The sequence below is a fragment of the Nelumbo nucifera genome, chromosome 4 (assembly GCF_055504915.1).
Source record: "Nelumbo nucifera cultivar China Antique chromosome 4, China Antique-T2T, whole genome shotgun sequence".
Lineage (NCBI taxonomy): Eukaryota > Viridiplantae > Streptophyta > Magnoliopsida > Proteales > Nelumbonaceae > Nelumbo > Nelumbo nucifera.
Window position 1 is genome coordinate 94,261,793 of NC_142652.1, and position 21,724 is coordinate 94,283,516.

At 35.3% G+C, this 21,724-nt stretch overlaps 1 protein-coding gene and 1 non-coding gene across 3 annotated transcripts in view; one reads left to right on the top strand and one right to left on the bottom strand.

The window, feature by feature from the left end:
* Window positions 1-6,332: 6,332 nt before the first annotated feature.
* Window positions 6,333-6,413, bottom strand: TRNAL-AAG (transfer RNA leucine (anticodon AAG)). Its single transcript has one exon. It is a non-coding gene; the product is annotated as a tRNA-Leu (tRNA).
* Window positions 6,414-14,788: 8,375 nt separating this feature from the next.
* LOC104610275 (large ribosomal subunit protein eL20) overlaps window positions 14,789-21,724 on the top strand; it is a 39,689-nt gene continuing 32,753 nt past the window's right edge. For both annotated transcript variants that reach the window (XM_088904110.1, XM_010276820.3), the window contains exon 1: window positions 14,789-15,109. In XM_088904110.1, the coding sequence (XP_088760236.1) occupies window positions 14,923-15,109 (187 nt within the window). In that variant the 5' untranslated portion in view covers window positions 14,789-14,922. The remainder of the gene's footprint in view (window positions 15,110-21,724) is intronic.

Genomic DNA, 21,724 nt, shown 5'->3' on the forward strand with positions numbered 1-21,724 from the left:
TCAGTGCATTCAATTCTCTCTCATTAAATCCAACATTTAAGGTATTAATTTGCATTCACCTTCATTGAATCATATATTTAAGGCATTTTTGTTTCTTCTCATCATTAAATTCTATAATAAGTCCATACATAATAAATTAATAATTCCAATAACATAAAACTTAAACTTTTAAAATCTACCTAGAAAAAAATAGTATTTTCGTCTAGGTGGTAGTAAAAAGTTAAACCATTTTGGGTCAAATGGGCCAATCCATGTCACCACAATTAAATAGTAAAATTCAAAAATATATAAAATACAAAAAATATAGAAATTAAAAAAATTGGGAACATCTTTAACATCGTATATTTGACATAGTAAACAATAATAAGTATGATAAACAATATCTTAAAAACCAACCTGAAGGCCGACTTGTTTTTGCCTTTGGGTCATAGGTCACCGATTCAACCATCAAGGTCAAATGGATCAAACCACTTTTATTTATAAAAATATAAAAAAATTGCAATTTAGGGCCAAAAAAGGGATTTTTTGTGTGAAAATAGAAAAGCAAGACGCCTAAGGCCCTTGAGGCGTATAGATCTTGAAAAGTTACCTAAAAAAAAAGATCACCCCAATTGGACGTCAGAGTGCAAAGTTATGGCCTCCAAAAGTTTGCACATAATGAATTATGCAACCTACAACCTTGTGACCGGGTCGAAGGGGTCAATGGTTTAACTGCCTGGGTTAGACAGTTTTTTACCAAGTCAATGGTTTCTAATTGAAAGGGTGAGCCTCAACAGAATTGGACCCGAAATCTAGGCCGAGTGACGGTTTGAACGATTCAATCAACTAGGTCAACAGTAGGTTGAAAATATTGATGATAAATAAGAAATATATTTATTAATGATGGAATAGAATGTAAAATTTCAAATCAATTGGAAATAAAACTATTTTCCTATTTTCTCTTATTAAATCTCATATCTAAGGTATATTCTCCTATTAAATCTTATATTTAAGATATATTTTTCTCATCATTAAATCCTACTAATTGAACCCATAATATTAATTTTAATAATATAAGAATAAATATTTTTAAATATAATTTGAAAGCAAAACCATTTTCTTCCCTCCTAGTAGTGGTGGGTAAGCAGTTTACCATTTGGAGTTAAATAGGTTAATAAATAATGTCATAATTAAATAATAAAAATTAAAATAAGTAAAATATATAATAAAAATAATTGGACACATTTCTAATATTATATGTTCATTATATTGAACAAAAATAAGAAGTATTTTTATTGATGATGAAAATGGAATGCCAATTTTAAAATCAACTTAGAAATGAAATGATGTCATACTCAAATAATAAAATTAAAAAAAAATACGAAGAATCACAAAAATTGAAAAAAGTAGAGAAAATTTTGGGCACATATCTAATGTTATATATTTATAAAAAAATAAAATATTGGGTACAACTATAATATTATACATTCATTATATTGAACAAAAATAAATATTATACATAAGAAATAACTTTATCAATGATGAAAATGTAATACAAAATTTAATGTCAACATAGAAATCATAATTTTTTTTGAGTGGTGGGATAGTGGTGTGGGTCCAATTGATTAATCAATAATATGATAGTTAAATAATAAATCTTTAAAAAGTAATAAAAAAGTACATGTAATCAAAATAATATATAAAAATTGGGATCGACTATGATATTGGAAAGATATGATAAAAACATGGTAGTCAATCAGATGTTATTTATCAAAATTCATGGGTGGGTTTTGATTGGTCAAAACTCTTCTGATAGCATGTCTTTCCCGCATCATAGATTTTTATATATTAATTATGCCAAACAAAAGTTAAGTGTGATAAGTAAAAATTATTTATATAATGTAGATGGAGTATATACTTTAAAACTATTCTTAAAGCAAAACTATTTTCTTATTTAAATTGTGGGTCAATGATCCAACTTATGAAAGAAATTCATGATGTCATAATTAAAAAATAAATATTTAAAAAAGATAGAACACAAAAAATGAAAAATATAGAATTTTGTCAAAAGCATTTAGGAACATTTATAATGTTATATATTCATCATATTAAATAAAAATAATTGTTAAAATAAAAAATATTTTTATTTATGATAGAAATAGAATACAAAATTAATAATAATAATAATAATAATAATAATAGATGTTATTGTAATTTAAAATTTTCATTGCAATGCATGTGCACATTTACTACAAGTATTTAAGTTTATTTTTCATCATATTATTAATTTTGTTAATTTTTAATTTCTATCTTAATTATGATATATCTAAAATTCAAATAATTAATATGAAAAAAAAAATTCTTACATGCAATGCACATGCTTAACTATATCAGTCGGTTCGGTTAAACGTTTGTTTTTTATTTTGGTTAATCGAAACCAAACTGATACCTTCAGTTTTTTTAAATTCCAAACCAAAATTAAACCGACTAATTCGGTTAAAACCAAATTTTCGGTTTGGTTTTTTTATTTTTCTTACTCACCCCTAATAAATATTATAGGAACAGATTATATTGGATCAGATAGGGTGGATCCATATTTATATTTGATCCAATTATAAATAAATGAATCTCTCTCCCTCTTTATCCAATCCTGTTCTCTGCAATTAAAAACTCTGCACATGAGAGCATGAGAATAATCCCACCGTACATTGAGAACATCTCCACATAAACTTAACATACATGTATGGGTCCCGATGTGCGGCTGGATGCAAGCAGAACTTTTGCTTGCTGGAGATCCAGGCTCTCCTGTCACAGCTACTCCTGTATTCTCTTTTAGAGTGTACCAATGGAATTCCAAAAGACATCCAAAATAGTAGAAAAGAAAAATGGGAATTTCATTAATTCAATCATTTGCAATTTATGAATTCATATAAACCAGCCTTTAAAAAAGAAGACTGCAGAGACCCATACAAAGAGAAAAATACCTCTTTAGCTAACAAAACATATTATATATTATATACCCACCCAGTAAGACCATTTTCTCCATTAATTGTTAAGGCTGCAACCTACAAATGAATTGGATTATGATCCTCTCAGATTTGAACCCAATCTGATTAATCCGGATCTCAATCATCATCATCCAAATCTTATTCCAACAATCATATGGGATCAGCAACATGAATCCGAAAATCCATTTGGAATTAACGAACCGTATCGGTCAAAAAAACTGATCCATGTATTAATCGAATCAAATACGGATATAACATGATTCGATCTGCTAACTCTGTCATTGATGAAGGGCCCAACTCTGAAGATAACCGAGTATAATCAGAAATTTGTTCAAATTACCCTTAAAAGATTTGAACAAACCTTCTAAGCGCCCATAATTTGAACAAATCTAATCTAGAAATTTGTTCACACCATGCCTATAATCAAATTGGTTCCTTGTGAAGTGTAAATATCCTTTGAAGACAGGTTGCCATGCATAGGATTATTATTTTTCAATGACCATTATAATCATACATGGTATTAATGCATGATGTTCAAAGACACCGTCCAGTCTTTTAACCTAGAGTAGTAGGTAGGAGTGTCAATGGACTGGTTTTGTCTTGGATTTGGACTCCATCTAAATCAAAATCACTTCGGATGGATTGGACGAACTAATAAGAGAAATTGAATTGGACCAGTCCAGACTTAATGGTCCAAAGTATTTATTGGATTGGATTAGACCTAATCCATCTATAATGGATTTATATTGTATTGGACCGAATTAATCCAATATCTAATCTATTGATAGAAGATAAGAATACAGTTGTCAATGGGCTAGGTTTGGATTGAAACCAAATTGGAAGGTCCAGACATTGAATTGGACTGGTCCAAAATGGTTGAGAGTATTCATCGGATTGGGTTTGACATGTCCATTTGTAATGAATTTATATTGGACCAGACCGGATTGGACCAAATTCTTTCAAAGCTTTTTTTTTTTTTTTAAACTTCGAACTTGAAAGTTTAAAATTTAAACCAATAGAATGGCACCTAAGCAACCCAAAAGTATTCAACAAATGAAATCAAAGAGTGAAAAGATGTTGCAAATTGAATGCAATGTATTTTTATAATGAAAGACATTTTTCCTTCAGAAAAAAATAAGAAATAAAAAAGAGGAAGACCCTTTGACAAATAGAAGGTGGATGCATTCTAATATTGTCAAGCCTTCCTATCAAAATTTCAAACCAAAGAAAGATTAGTTAAGAAAAACAAACAATAGTCGTGTATGTATGTATGTATGTATGCATGGAGAATTATTTACTCATCTGAATACATCGATCCTTATGAAAATGTAGTGCATGATGGATACAAAGAGAAGATTGAAAAACACAAGCAAGGTTCAAAAAATCAGTATCATAAACCGTATATAATAGTAAGCTTGGAAATAAATGTATATCACAATACTCTTTGAATATGCATGGATACAATAGAAAGATAGGGATACACTTGGATAATTTAGGGAAACCTCTCTAAATCCCACAAATACATTAGTGACACTAAGAGTCCATTTGGTTCACAGCCAGAATTTGAATCAGAATCAGAATCAGAATGACCAATTTCTCTAACCTTTTTAATTCAGATTGGAATTGGAATCGGGATCAGAATCGACTGAGATGGATTCTCTCATTCATATGGGAGGGGGAGGGAATGACCATTCCCTCAAATGGGGGAATGTCATTCCACCAGGAATGGGAATGGGATTCCAATTCCGCCCAACAAAACAGTTGAAATCGGAATGGACCATTCCAATTCTGATTCTACACCCCTATTCCCATAAAGCAAATGGATCCTATATGTAAAATCAAAATAACCATGAATAAGGCATAAAAACATTATAAATGCATACTTTAATAGTTTATGTATAATAGTTTAATAGTTTATATATAAAAAAATGCATTATAATCAACAATACCAGGAGTTTAAAAATAAAAATATCACAATAACTTGGTTTATTTAATATTTTATTATTTAAATAATAATTTTTACTTCCTCAAATGGTCAATATGTTTGTTTACTTTATTTATATTATGGATTAAATTATTAATTAATAACCTACAAAGGTACATAATTTTAATTTAAAAATATATAAGGTTCATTAGAATTTCTAAGATACATATAATATATAATTCAAAATTTTCATAAGTAGTAACCACTAAATACTATTGTGATTATTTTATTTTTATTATTTTTGTTTATGGAAATTACCAAAAAACTAAAAAAAGATATCATTGTTGACATAAATTGTTATTGGATCAATGGGTTTGATAAATGAATGATAGAAATCATTTAAGATATTATCAAATAAATTGTTTTTGTAATTTTTAGATTTTTTTATTGTTTGTAGAAAATCCATAAATCTAATAATAAGGCCAACATAAGAAATCAAACCACAAATTACCTTATTCTTCTTCTTGGTTTTACGGGGAGTCTTGGGACTCTCTCCAACAAGCATAGGAGACATTAATGTGACACATAGCAGGAGACGATGATGATCACATGACCAAAAGTTATGAAACATGTATAAAAAAAGTGAAGATTTTAGAAAATCAGACTCCGTAGCACATTGTATCAATCCACCCATGACACATGCCCCTTGCCTCAGATAACAATACCAATATAATATGCCTTGTACATTAGATGGATTTTACTAGGAATGAATTAGATTGTATAAACGTGTATCATTGAATCATTAACAATTGGGGGTTTTCTCGTACAAGGTTTGTAACGTAATGGTTTTCTTACTCTTCCCTTCCTTTTCCTATTTTTTACTTTAAACCAAATACAACTTAAGTTTCTAACTATACAGGTCAAATATGGGTTAATACATCCAGTAGGTCAATGTAAATGGACTGGATAATTAATGATTGGAGGTTTCCCCTTCTTCTCTTCCGATCATGATTAGATTTATTTATCGACCAGTCTTGAGATGGGATCAAGGTTTAAAATATCGATACAGGGCGATATGCCGATAGAACATATCGGTACTGTTTTTATATGTTTTTTTGAAACTGGTTTAGAGGGATTGATTTAATACCAATCTATCCTGTGAACTACTCACCGACCCAAAACATCCCCTGTAGGGACATATAGAAAAGCTCTGATACAATACTTATCCGTGACAAAATTTTGATCCTTGTATGGGCCTTGTCAATTATTAACAGAAAACCTCCAGGTACAAGCTCAAGCCTAGCTCTAAGTTCTAAAATTTAATCTCTAATAAATCTAATCTTTGACTTAAACTTGATGGATCATTTAACAAATATAATAAAATAAAATAGGTAAAAAAACTGAAAAGGTTTCTTTTTTATTGTTGAGAGTGGGATTTGAACCCACGCCCTTTCGGACCAGAACCTTAATCTGGCGCCTTAGACCAACTCGGCCATCTCAACATTGGTTATACATTGGGATTTCTTCAACTTACTTAAAACATATCGTAAAGCTTTCAAATGCACTTCAGCATACACTATTGGGTGGCCCCATTATATTTCAATAGTTGCTTTTTGACTTTTTAGAGGGTCTGAATAAAAGAAGGTTGCTTGTGTTGGACCAAAACTTCATATGAAATTTACTAATTTTATTATTCTACCCCTAAATTAGACTATTCGGTAATTTTGAGTTCAACTTGTACTATTTCATAAAAATAATTTATTAAATTCAAAATAATATTAAAAAATATGGATAAATTATAAAAAATAATTTATTAAAATATGAAAAAACAGTGGAAGGCAGAGGAGTCACTTGCTTAAAACACTTGTTGTCGTTGGTTCGCTAGAGTCACTTGTGAAGGAGGAGGAGTCGCCGCTAGTTCACTAGAGTCACTTGTGGCGGAGGAAGTGGAGAAGATGAACGGTGAGAGGGAGAAACACAAGCATGTTTTTAAAGGTATTTTGGACTTTCGGCTAGGTCTGAAATGCATCTGAACACGTTCAATACCTGATCCAAATCTTATTATTTCGGTACTTTCCAGATACACTTCCAAACATTTTCAAACTTCAGAGGTCTGAAAGGTGTTATCAAGCGCCACCTAAATTGATGAATCAATTAAAAAATATAATAAAAAATAGATAAAAAAAAAACTGACCAAAAGTTGCATTTTATCGTTGAGAGTAGGATTTGAACATACTTCCTTTCGGACAGGAACCTTAATCTGGATTCTTAGACCAACTCCGCCATCTCAACATTGGTTACGCCTTGGGATTTCTTCAATTACTTAAAATATATCGTGAAGTTTTCAAATGCACTTCAACATACAGTATTGGGTGGCCCCATTGCCTTGCAGTAGTGATTAGAACCCCATATTTGCCCTTTGAAATGCTTCTTTGATCTATACTTTGGAAAAATGTGAAATCCGTAACTATGGCTTCAAGTAGTGTTCTGTTGCAAGCCGAATCATCATCTTCCCAATGTGTGATCAAATGTTGGTGCCCTATTCCAAGGATGAACTCACTCACATTCATAAAGAGACTATCCCAATTTAAAAGTGAGGATTCAGAGGGAATTTTAAGTAGTGAAAGCATTTTTCTGGATGAGCAAAGCAGCAGGACTTACAAACCTTTAGCTTCTCCATGAGAGTAGTGTGGTTTCAGTTCTAGCTGCAAATGCACAGTTCTACAATCCGTTCAGAACTACACATCTGGCTACAATTCCCACTTGAAATCGAACTGCAAAATGTTCAAGTTCATGTTAGTGGGGCGATGTTAGGTAGGTAATAAGCACGGAAGTGGTTAAGTAGCAACTGGGGTGGGGTGGGGTGGGGTGGGGTGGGGAGGGGGGAGAGGAGGGGAGGACAGTTTGCTTTTGAGCTCTTTTCTTTGTTTCAAGCGTTGATTACATTTGGTTTCCCCTACGTTTTGCATTCTAAACTCTCTTCTACAAATGTAAAACATATTTCTATTGCTTAGGAGAGATGGTAGGAAGGTTGGATGGAGTTGAAAGTGGGGCTTTGCTTTTTTGTTGGTTCTCTTTCTTTGAAAATTCGAAGCATAATGAAGGGTAAATTAGTCTTTGAATTGATTCTCTCAAATCTAATCTTCATAAGGTATGTTTAAGTCAATTTATCCAACCTCAAGGTATGTTTAAGCCTTTTATCCTAAAAATAAAATAAAATCAATTATCTTTTCATATTTTTATTCATCATCATCATCGTCATTAGCTACATCAATCCTCTTTCAGAATTTCTTTTTGTTCAATGCCATATCCAAGTTCTTTTCTATTCTACTTGGCTTGTAATATATCACTTTTTCTAATTAGTGCATTAGATGGTCTTCTATGCCTATCTCAATCTATTTTTTCTCATATTATAACTTATTGGAGTTATTCCTATATTCTTTTGTATGATTTTATTTTTAATCCTATCCTTTTTGGTTTTATGACCCATCCAACAAAGCATTCACATTTTTGTAACACTCATTTTTTGAATATATTGTTTCTTATTTGTCCAACACTTCACTCCATACAACTTATGTGGCCTTACGGCTGTTTTATAGAAATTTTCTTTTAGCCAAAGTAGTATAGCTTATCATATAAGACTTGGAATGCACCCTTCCAAGCCTAGACTATAATATATTTGAAATCATAGGCCCAAGCTTGGACTAAAGCCTTTAGCATGGTGCTAAACCTAGCTTGATTGGGTTTGGCAATCAACATTCTTGCTAGTTAGTGGAGAAAGTGCAACAAACAATAACGATCCTTGCTAATCAATGGAGACACAATTAGGAAAGCACATTACCATGCTCTTCCTCTTCTTCTCTAGAACCCAATCTTTTCTCTCTGAATTGAGTGACATAAAATCTCAATGGTCTATAAGAGGTAATACCATCAAAAGTTGCCAATGTGTTTATATACATGGATATATATGATGATTCCAGTAATATTTCCATTGGTATGAGGATGATTCCTTTAAATGGTTTGAACTACCTAAAGTGGGCCAAAGGTGTAAAACTTTATGTAACAGCAAGGGGAAAAGCTAGTTACATAAATGGAAGGGTGAAAGAACCCAAGAGTGGGACTAAGAAAATAGTATGGTGATGTCCTAACTTCTTGCATTCATAAAATCTGATGTGAACCTAAAATATACCAGTTACAAGTTGAATCCTCAACTTGTAAATAGGGAAACCACAACTTATCAACCTATTATTCAGTTCTTACCTCAATGTGGAAGGAATTTGACCACTATCAGGTTATAGAATGGAAACATGAGGATGATGCTAGAGAAGCTGGCTTCTCAACAGCGGGTTTTCACCTTCTTGTTGGGACTAAACCCTATATATAAATCCCTTAGAGTTCAAGTTTTAGGAAGTAAAGAGTTTCCCTCAGTCCAAGAGGTGTATGCCCTTTCAATCTGAGGAAAGTAGGTAGAGTGTGATGGTTACAATTGAGGGGGAGCAATAGGTAGCATTAGCTGCAATGGGTGAGAATACATGGGAAAGAAAAGTGATTCCAAGGAAGCCAATGATAAGAATAAGTTGTTATGCACTCATTGCCGTCATTCGAGAAATACACGTGAGACATGTTGGGAGATCCATGGGAGACCAAAGTGGGCTGTAAAAAGCTAGGAATAGGGTAAGGTATAGAGTTAGAAGAGGCCTAATACAACACACAACACAGCAAATGTGGTAACCCAAGAAACTTAATTTGTTGGGGTGCCAACTAATACTACTCAATAACACTTCATTGGTTTTGACCCCAAAGAAGACATTATGAACTCCTTCCGTAATCACTTGAAATCATATGGTAGGGCCTTGTGCCGGATGGACAAATCAGCCACTGGTAACCCTTCTACTTCATTTGTGTCTACATCAGGTAATGCAATTTTTGCCTTCCATGTCTTCATAGCCACAGATTCCCCCTGGATCATTGACTTGGGCTTCTAATCACATGATTGGTAAGCCAAACCTATTCAGTTTTTATAACTTTTGTCAGAAAGGGACAAAGTGAGACTTGTAGATGACTCTTTTTCTTCTATTGCGGGTCAGGGATCAATATCCCTTCCTCAAGGACTTAACCTAAATAATGTTTTGCATGTCCCTCAACTTCCTATCAACCTTCTTTCTATTAGTAGTATCACAAATTCATTAAAATGTAGTGTAATATTTTTTCTTGATTCATGTATTTTTCAGGACCTAACTTCTGAGAGGATGATTGGTAGAGGAAGCTTAGTGTATGGTCTCTACACTCTCGACAGCAAGGTTGGTTTCTCGATGTCATCTTCGGAGTCTCATAGTCGGTCAAATAAGGGTCAAATTGTTTTGTGGCATAATCGATTAGGTCATGTGTCTTTCGAAATAATAAAGTCTTTGTTTCCATTTTTATTTAAGTCTTGTTCAATGTCAGATTTCCATTGTCAAATGTGTTAATTGAGCAAGCAATGTAGAACAATATTTTTTTCAAGTAATAAAAGATCAAGTTTCCCTTTCCATATTGTGTATTTTGATGTGTGGGGGCCTATTACCATAACTTCAGAAGGCGGGTATAAGTACTCTCTCACATTGGTTGATGATTTCTCCCGTTATACATGGGTTTTTCCATGCGTAGCAGAGACGAAGTCCCAAAGATTGTAAGAGATTTCCAAATGATGGTGTTTACACACCCCATTACCTAGTATGTGTCCTATGACCACATTTCCCCTCTCATCGTGCCTTCCTATCTGCAATTGATAGTATTCCCATACCCAGAAATGTGGCAAAACCTTTAAAATACCCTGAATGGATAGATGCTATGAAGGAGGAGATCAATGCCCTCCACAAGAATCAAACATGGGAGTTGGTGAATTTTCTAACAGGGAAAGACCCAGTGGGGTGTAAGTGGGTATTTACAGTGAAACACAAGGCAGACAGGATAGTTGAAAGGTACAAAGCAAGGTTGGTAACTAACGGGTACACCCAAGTTTATGTGCTAAAGGAAGTGAAAGTAAGGTGTGCAAGGTAAGAAAGTCTCTCTATGGTCTAAAACAATCTCCTCGAGCGTGATTCGGTAAATTTCATATGGAAGTTCAACAAGTGGTGCTCAAGTAATGTCAGTTTGGTCACACTCTCTTTGTGAAGTGATATCAAGAACAAGTGGTTGTGTTGATAGTGTATGTAGATGATATCATTATTATAGGAAACTAGAACACAAAAATATAAAAGTTAAAAGAACTCATTGTTTCTCAATTTGAAGTGAAAGATCTGGGCCCCCTAAAGTACTTTCTTGGAATTGAAGTTGCCTGCTCAAAAAGGGGCATTTTCATCTCTTAGAGGAGGTATATCCTAGATTTGTTATAGGATACAGGCAAGTTAGGTGCAAAACCAGCCGATACCCCTATGGATGCTGACCATAAACTAGGAAATTATGATGGTGAACCACTAACAGATGTAAAACAATTTCAAAGACTAGTGGGAATGTTGCTTTATTTGTCCATGACTCACCCTAACATTACTTACTCAGTTGGGGTCCTAAGCCAATTCATGCATTCCCCTAAAAGACAACATATGGAGGTAGCAGAGAGGATTCTTAGGTACTTGAAGAAGTATCCAAGAACATGATTACTATTCAACAAACATAATCATTTAAAGGTGGAAGTCTACATAGATGTTAACTGGGCAGACGCTATGGATGATAGAAAATCCACAAGTGGGTATTGTACTTTTGTAGGAGGAAATCTAGTGACATGGAGAAGTAAGAAGCAAAGTGTAGTGGCAAGGTCAAGTGTTGAAGCAGAGCATAGAGCTATAGCACATGGGGTGGCTGAAGAACCTTTTAAGAGAACTTGGGGTTACTATCCACAATCTTATGTCCCTCTACAATGACAATAAGACAATCATTAACATTGCTAGTAATCTAGTCCTACATGATAGGACCAAGCACATTGAGGTGGATAAGCATTTCATAAGAGAAAAATTGGAAAAAGGGAGAAATTTGTACCCCGTATGTCAAATCCAATAGCAACTTGTTGATGCTCTCACAAAAGGAGTGTTGTTAGTTTTAAATTGTTTTTTATTTATTCATGTTGTTACAATGTTGCCATCTAAGATTGTTGGCAGCATTTTCTTTTCTTTTATTTAGGGTGTGCCACCAAGGACCGCAATTTCTTATAATTGTTATAACACATTTAAATAAAAGAGAAGTTGGGCGCCGCCAACTATCATCTTTTGACCCTCACATCTTTCTCTTCTTCTTCTTCTTTTTCTTCTCTTCTCTCTCTTCTCTCTTATTCTTTTTCCTTGTATGATTACAAGAGGCAAGTCAAATTTGTCGGGATCATCCCAATTAAGTGGTTTGTGGAGAGGTTTAGCATGGTTAGATTTGATAGGTTAGATAGTGAGTCCGGTATGGAACCCACCAATTGTTTTTCATCTAATAATAGAGAAATTAAAGAAGAGCATTTGTATATTTCCTCTAGTATTTCACCCGAGAAATTGTTTTGCCCCAAGTTAGTCTCCTTTTAAGTGAGAGAGATGAGAAAGATCAACTGGAATTTGGCCACTCAAACGATTTGAACAAAGCTGGAGGATTTCCAAATCGGAGCAGTTGTTGAGTTCCACTAGAATCATGCCTGAAATGCGATTGTTGGATAAGGAGAAAGAATAAGCATTGATTTGAGGAAGTTGTAGGTTGCTAGAATCTCCCCATAAAAAGCATTTGATGTGAGGTTCAAATACCTTAAACCCAATAAGCTACTAAAACCTTTCTATACATCTCCAGATAGTGCAGTTTCTTGTAGTGCAATTATTTGCAGATTTGAGCTCACCTCAATCAAAGTCTGAGTGGCCGTTAAATGAACTTCTATCGTGTTTTTGGAGCTTTTGTTGAGGGATGAACAAAGATCCAGAGCTCAGATTCTGAATTATATTGATTCATCCCCCCTACGTGGCAAACCTGAAAGCTCGAGTAGCAACTCACTAGAGAGGTTCTACCAACTCAAATCAAGAGTCCTAAGATCCAACAAACTTCCAATGCTAGAAAGTATCATTCCTGAGAAACTATTACCACTCATTTAGAATAAGTAGCCTTTGTATGTTTCCTACACTCGAAGGAATTTCACCCTTAAATCTGTTGCCACTAAGATTCAAAGTAGTCAAATTGCTCAACCACATTAGCTCTTTCTACACAATGCCAATTATGTTGTTTTGCTTTAGGGAGTTAGGGGGTGTTCTTTTTCTGGATTTTGAGAGGGGGAAAAGTTGGTCAATGGGATTTTGATTCCCATTGACCAAGAATCCCATGTTCTTTTTTCAGATTTATGTGGTGATCAGGGAAAGTTTATTTTCCTGTGTATCACTTACCCGACCATCTCCTATGTGGGTAAATGGCTTCCCCACCTGGGGGGAAAATTGCCAACACTTGAATGTGACAAAAATACCCTTTTTAATAATGAATTTTTATGGCTAAAATGGTCATTGCCTTATTTACATTGGAAATAAAAGAACATGGGTAAATGCACTTACCTGGATAAATACATTTACCGGGGTAAGTAACTTACAGAAAAACGAATGCGGCCTTAGATTCAATATTTCCAACTCATACAGATTAGAGAAAGAGTTTGAAATCTGGCCAGAGAAGAGAAGAAATTTCCACCAAGAAATAACATCTTCAGATCCCTTAGCTCTCCTATAAATGAAGGAACTTCACCGGAAAAACGATTCCCTTCTAGATCAAGATCGCTTAACAAGCTGCACTTTCCAATCTCCACCAGAACAAAACCACTAAATGTATTGTTTGCCGGAATGCCAGAGTTCTTGCCACCGTTCCACAGTAAAAAATGCTAGTGTGTGGTGAGTGGCCGGCGGGATGCTCGGATCAGGGCTCAGAGGAGATGAAGACAAGAGACCGGAAGGGGACTTAAACTTTGAAAGAAGCCCTGCATTTTTTAGTTCTGTCTTTTTGCGGGTGATTGATTCAGCTAAGGGCTGAACATCTGTTAAAGTTGGTGTTTTTTTGAAATACCAACGTGGTCACCTGTGATTGATGAGTTCAGGCATTTGCATTCACGTGGCCGCAACCTAAAATTTTAGGGAGAAATACCAATCAGCCCAGATCAGAATTTACTAGGCCCAAAGTACAGGAGGAATGCATATTGACCGTGAATTGATGCCAAATTCACGGGGCAGGATGTGATTTATAGGGGGGAGAGGGCTGGAATTCAGAATTCTGCATCGTGTGTTTCCGTACTTTTCCCAAAATTTTAAAGTTTTAATGGTTTCTTTATTTGTTTGTGAAAAGAGATGTCAACCAAGAATTGGGCGGAAGAAATCAGCTTTGCCCACATCAACCTAATAAATGCTTCGGCAAATATCCTCATTTGGTGAGGATTGGCAGAAAAATGGTCTAGGCCAGGTTTTGAATGCATCAGCCCGATGGGTCGGTAAATGCATCCTTCGGTTCGGCCACGAGGGCCCTAGGTCCAGGCATAGAAATTGTGATTTGTGACCATTTATCAACCATCTGATCCACAATTTGTTTTTATCTCGATCGCACATCACGTATATCTTGTGAACAGAAACCTGGACCCACCAATACATCTACCTGGCCAAACCACGTATCAATCAGTCATCAGCACGATATTGTCATGGGCGGGCCCATGGTCCCAACACTGTTCAGTTTATCCGTTCTGATCCCAAGTGGGCCCAGGGCATCTGTCTACAGTCCAACTGGACCCAATCATATATTGGACCTGCCCAAGCCCAAATTACTTGGCACGAACTGCACGAGATCAGAATTCAGAATTTCAGATCAAGCTGAAAATTTCTCAACTGTAAACAGTGACAAAAGCTCTGAAAAAGGAAATAAAGGATAAAATTAAACCCCAGCTGTTTTGACTTTCCAGGGCTTTGATCTGGAAATTGTTACAGAGACAAAGAGGACGACGATCGCATTTGACGGAGGAAACCCTAACCTTAATTTTCTGTTTTTAATCTGAAGATGAGTGAAGAAGGGAAGAGTAGAGGATACGTTGGCGATCAGGAGCAGCAGCAGCACTATGGGACGTTTCAAGGAGTTCCGAGCTATTCACAGCCGGCCATGGGATTTCCACAGCCGGTTCCACCGCCGGGTGCGACTTCCCCTTCTGATCCTGCTTTTTACGCTCATGGCTATCAAGCCATTCCAGGTAGGAATTATATTCTCTGGGTTTGTTGCAATTTTTGGAATTGCTGCTTTTCTTGTAGGATCGTTGTTGAAAACCGTAAGGTATGGTTTATGAATTTACGATGATCTTATGATGAATGAGTTTAACGGTGAAGTATAACAACACCATGGTGGATTTATTTCTGAATTGTTGTGATTCCTTAATGTTATTATTATGGGACGAAACTATTGTTTTTTTTCCGGCATATTGAAAAAGTGTTTAAGATATACTGTCTCTTGTTTTTTTTTTGGACCTTTCTTTTGGTTTTCAGTTTGGATCTTTGAGTATGTTGTAAATTAATCTATTTGAATAAATACTTTCATGGCTTTTTCTAAAAATAATTGATTATCGATGACTTTATTTTTCTTACTTCCCACATCTGCACCTGCATTGGAATAATCTTTCTGCGTTTTTCTTCAACTGTAATAGGTTGAATCATACTTTTTGGATTCATCGTGCATACTTGTGACTACAAGTTGGATCACTTGAATCAAAGCTGATTTCACAGAAGGGAACAAGTTCTCTTGAATAAGATCTTTACTCATCTACTCATGCCTTGTTCTAACTATATGGAGTCTGCTATATGAATCATTTTCCGCTCTTCACTCTGTTCTGCCATATTCATTGTTAAATTATGGGCCCTTATATCCATTCTTTTTATTTTATGCCAATCTTTATAACATACTTGATTTGCTTTGATTCTATATTGAACCTTTTCATTCTCATCAATAAGATATTTACTCCTCAACTCAAGCCCTGTTCTAATTATATGGAGTCTGCCATATGAATCTTGTCCCACTGTCCACTCTATTCTGTCATTCATTGTTAAATTATGGGCCCTTATATCCATTCTTTTTTCCCTTTTCCTATCTTTATGACATGCTTGTTTTGCTTTGATTCCATTTTGAACATTTTCATTCCACTACCAAGTAACTTTAATGCCTTACCATTTCCCTTGGTCATTTCAAGGGATATAAGGGCCCATCATCATCATCATCATCCAAGCCTTATCCCAACTATATGGGGTTGGCTACATGAGTACTGTTTTGCCATTCCATTCTATTTAATGCCATATCCATTGTTAAATTATTGGTGCTTTCATCTATTCATCTAAATTTCATTTTCCTTCTACTATTAATTTGTTTTTAAATTGTTTGAATTTTCTCCTTTTATATTTAACCAGTTAATTCTTACACACTTATTTTTTTCTCACTTTTTCTTCCATGTTCTAATTTGATCATTTACTTACATGAATCTATGTTGTGAGGTTAAGTTTCCCCTAAAATAACTGTTGAATCCTTATACATCACTCATCTTGTTTTCTTAGTGAGGAAAAGTCTATTTTACTTGAATTCGGTCCACTTTTAAACATTATTAAATGTTCATTTTTACCAATAACTATTGAGTTTTATTAATTATACTGGAATCTGTATTTAAGAGTGTATAGGCAGTATGTGCATCTCTAAATACACATAAAGACAGACCTTTACTACTTTTCCTAGTTCCCAAAATCAATTTTTGCTTAAATCAGCTTTACCCTAGAGGATATTCACCCCAAACAGTGTCCTGTGCTTACTCCTTGTTGAGTTAGAGAATCAACAAGGGAAATGTCAAATTGGGTGTTAAACTAAAAATAGCTTCAGTTTCATTAGCGAAGGGCCTTGCTTTCCTAGTATGGTGTTACACATTTTTAAATGTTCATCTTTCTTCTTAGGGTTTGTATTTTCTAGCACTGTTGCAAATTCTAAAAATCATCTCTCTCTCTAAACCCAAATCATGTGTGCCTTGTTACCCTGCACTTTTTTCCTCACATGACCATTTAAATCATCTCCTATGAAAATCCTTTCTCCATTTAAAATTTCTTGAATTAATCCATGTTTTTCCCAAAGCTGTCTTTTAATGTTTTCTTGTAAACCCGCTTAAGGTGCATTAGCACTAATTACATTAATGCTTTCCTTTCAAAAAATCTATTTTATCTCCAGTTCTTTTAACATTTAGAATTTTATTTTTAGATCATTGTCTAATATTGTTGCTACTCTATTTCTATTATTGACTTCTCTTATATACCATAACTCACAGCTATCAATTTCTTTATCTTTTTCCTCTTCCGTTTAGTTTATTATAAGCATGTTATGTTAATCCTTATTCTTTTCATTGTGTATGCTAATTCTATGGTCTTGCTTGTTAATGTTCCTACATTTCAAATAGCTGATCAAATTCTTGTATCTTGTACTGACTTCTTTACCCATTTTTATTTGAAAAGTTGTGGGAACCCTTGCTCATTTCTCTTCACAACTGAACCTTGTTTTACTTCATTGCTTCTATGGAACATCCCAGTATGCCCTTCCAATAAAAAATAAAAAAGAAAAATCCTAGTATGTCCTAGTCCATTTATCACATACTCAGGTTAAGTTATAACATTTTCTGTCAAGGAATGCCTTGGCATGAGAATGAATGACAGTTCAAGATACATGTTCACAAGAGTTTGGCAAAAAAGTTTTGATGCTGGCTGCCAACTTGACACAACCATCATCCTTTATTTGGGCTTGGCACCCACATTGTGAGACATTTCCAATCCATGTTCCATAGACTATATATAACCTTCTTAACTTAACAAACGGATGTTACAAAGTTTAGTTTGTTGCTGTTGCCTGTTGGGTTGCATCTTGAGAACTTGGATCACTAGCCAACATGTAAACCATGAGCTGTTGAGTCAACTATGAAATGAGTAAACCGTCGTCTAACAACTACAGATTTATGTTAAGTATTTTGGTAAATGGATAACTCATATTTGTTCTCTTACTGTAGTTTACATAAATTAACAGATGGTACAAGCATTTTGGTAAATTTGGCAATATTAAATCTCTCCATTGATTAAAAAAAAGTAATTCATGACTAATTATTTCCCGCAAATTAGCTGTTCTGACACATGGTGTATTAGTGTCAATCATTTCCTTCATGCCTTCCCAATTTCCATTCAACTTTGAGTCAAAGGCAAAGGGAGAAACTTTTTGGGTTCTTTATTTTTTCCACTGCAAAACAAAACATACTTTCTATCTTTCAGTTCCTTGCATCTTATTAAAAATCCTTTTATAGCTTCAAAAAGATTCAAATATAGATATGTGCTCTCATCATCTACTAGGGATGAAAAACTAGTCATTGCTTATTATATAGTTTTTCTGTTATGTGTGCACATCTTGGGATTAACTACTCTCAGGGCTAAGCTACCTATTCTTGCTTCAAGGACTGAGATTGGTTGGTTCAATGGGTATGATAATTCTACCAAATTTAACTCGGGAGCAAATGCAACTTTTATTGCCTTGGTTCCTCAGAAGAAGGACGCTCTCCAACCAAAGGATTTCAGACCTATAAGCCTGGTGGGAAGCATGTATAAGATCATCTCTAAGGTCCTAGCACTAAGATTAAAAAATATTCTCCCGTCTCTAATCTCACCGTATCAAGGGGCCTTTGTAGAAGGAAGACAAATTGTAGATCAAATACTTATTGCCAATGAATGTGTTGAGGTGAAGAGGAGGAGAAAGGAAAAGGGGTTGGTTTGCAAATTGGATCTTGAAAAGGCATATGACATGGTGGACTGGGATTTTTTACTAGAGGTTCTCAAGCGGAGAGGGTTTGGGGAGAAATGGTGCAGTTGGGTAAAGGGATGCATTTCTTCATGTCATTTCTCAATATTGGTGAATGGTATAGCTAGGGGTTTCTTTCCTACAAAGAGGGGTATCAGGCAAGGAGATCCATTGTCCCCATTCCTCTTTACCCTAATAGCTGATGTGTTGAATGCCATGATTTTGAGGGCCAATGCTAACAGTTTGATAAGAGGTTGGAGGATTGGTAGGAGGTAGTGGTCACACACTTACAATTTGCAGATGACATCATCTCATTTTGTGACGGGGAGGAAGGGGAATTATGGAACTTAAAGAGTCTAGTGCTTCAGTTTGAAAGGAAGTCCAATCTTAAACTGAATTGGGGAAAAAGTTGTGTGGCAGGGCTCAATCTAGGTAGAGAGGAGGTGGATTCCCTAGCTAGGATTTTGGGGTGTGAAGTGGGGGGCTGGCCTTTACACTATTTGGGGCTATCACTGGGAGGGAACCCAATGGTTGAGAGTTTTTGGTACCCTGTAAGTGAAAGATTCTCCAAGAGGTTAGCAAATTGGAAGATGAATTACATCTCTTTAGGGAGTAGGATAACCTTAATCAAGTCAACCTTAGCCAACCTACCAGTTTATTTCTTGTTTACCTTTAGAGTACCAATGAAAGTAGCTAACCGGTTAGAGAAGATAATGAGGGATTTCTTGTGGGAACCAAGGGATACTAAGAAGGATCACTTAGTGAAGTGGGAGGTGGTTTCTAGGAGTAGGGATGATGGAGGCCTTGGGTTAGGAAATATAAGATTAAGAAACATGGCTTTGCTGGGGAAATGGATTTGGAGACTACCGATGGAACAGGACAGACTTTGGTCTAGAGTGATTGCTAGTATTCATGGATTGGCAGATAACGACTGGGATGCAAGACTCGACCCTGGGGCTTCTCAGTGTTCTCCTTGGAAAGCTATTCAAGGTATTTTGCCTCTTATGCTTCCTTATTTCAAATATGATGTCTGCACTGGAAATAAAGTCTTGTTTTGGGAAGATGTTTGGGTTGGTGAAAACTCCCTCAAAGATAGATTTCCTTCTATTTACTCCTTGTCTGAAAACAAAAGAAAAGTGATCTCTTCAGTGTTTGTTGAAAACTCCTGGAATTTGGGCTTGAGAAGAGGTCTAAGGGATTTTGAAATGGGGATGGTTGATGATTTGGTCACTCAGTTAGGGGAAGTCTTTCTTGATCAGTCCTATAGAGATAGCAGAATTTGGAAACCTTCCCCTTCTGGTTTTTTCAATTGCTCTTCTTTCTATAACATTTTGCTTCAGACTTTTAACCTTGTAGGGAACTTTCCTTCAAAGGAGGTGTGGGGTAGCCCTGTACCCCCTAAAATTCAGGCCTTTTGTTGGGAAATGGTACTCCAAAAAATCAACACCTTTGATTTATTGCAGAAAAAGAGGCCAAATATGTGCCTCTCCCCCAATGTTTGTTGCCTCTGTTTGGGTTCTGGTGAGACAATTTCACATTTACTAATCTCATGTCCCTTTGTGTTCTTTATTTGGTCTTGGTTCTCTTCTCTCTTTGGCTACAGGTGGACTCCCTCCTCAAGCATGGCGAACTTCTTTGATCCAACTTTTTACAGGCAACCAACGGTTCGTGGAAGGATTATGTGGAGAGCCACTAGAGCCGCTGTATTGTGGTCAGTGTGGGAGGAAAGAAACAATAGGATCTTTAAAGGCAGATGTAGATCCAAGGAAGAGGTTGTGGAAGGAATAACTACTAAGGTTATTCATTGGTTGAAATCCTGTGATCTTTTTAAGGATTTCTTAGTTGAAGACATTTATAGAAGTTGGGGTATTGTGGCATCTACTTCTACTTCCAAAGCTATGATACAGGAAGTTTGGTCCCCACCGGCACAACAAAGGGTGAAACTGAACTTTGATGGAAGCTCTATAGGTAATCCAGGCCCATTTGGTATAGGAGGTGTTTTCAGAGATAATGAACGCAAGATAATGGCTTTGTTTTCAGGTCCAATAGGAGTTGGAGATTCCTTATGTGCGGAAATCTTGGCACTACATCAAGGTGTAAAACTGGCCAAACAGTTGGGGCTACAGCAGATTGAGATAGAGGGAGACTCCAAGTTGGTAATTGGGTGGATGCAATCAGGGCAGCTAGGAATTTGGCAAAATAGACAGCTAATAAGGGAAATTCTTAGCATAACAAGGGAGGTGGGTGTTTGGTTCAAGTGGGTAAGGAGATCAGCAAATGGTTTTGCTGACGCCCTAGCAAAACAAGGGACTGCAAGGGAGAGTCTTTTTTGGGCAATGCTGTAATGTTTGATGTTTATTGGCTCAACCTTTTCTAATAAGGGTTGAATTCTGTATTTCAGGTTAATTTATCTCTAATGAAAGTTATCGTTTCTGATCAAAAAAGAAAAATAATAATTCTACTAAAAAAAGAAAAAATGGGTATGATATTGGAAATTATAGGGCTCTCTCATGTTGTAAGTTGGTGAACAAGAGCAGTAGCACAGTCCTGTGGCTATATCTTCACCTTGTTACAGGAGCATGGTCTTTGTGTCCAGCGTGAATACATTGTTGAGATGGTTTGAAAGGTCTGCCAACTCTCTAGCTGAAATTAGCTAAAATGGAGTTAGTAGGGATGAATCACACTTCTTCTTCTATATATGGTAGTAGGTTGGCCTCAGCCCAGCTGATTTCTACTTCCGCATTCATCCTGCTGCTTACTTGCTTATTCATCAGAAAAGTCTCTTTGATCTGTTACTCAATTCAAAATAAAAGTACACATCTTGGGTGTTTAATCTAAATCATCTTATTGATGGGTTCCACCTTGGAGGTCCTCTACTCCAAAAACATTAGGAAAGCAGTTAATATATACTCTGAAGGCCAGAAAATGCTACTTCTAGATAGATTTCTACTAAAAGATTTCTGAACTTAGTGTCTATAACATTGTACACAGCCCTATGAACATAATAAATTAG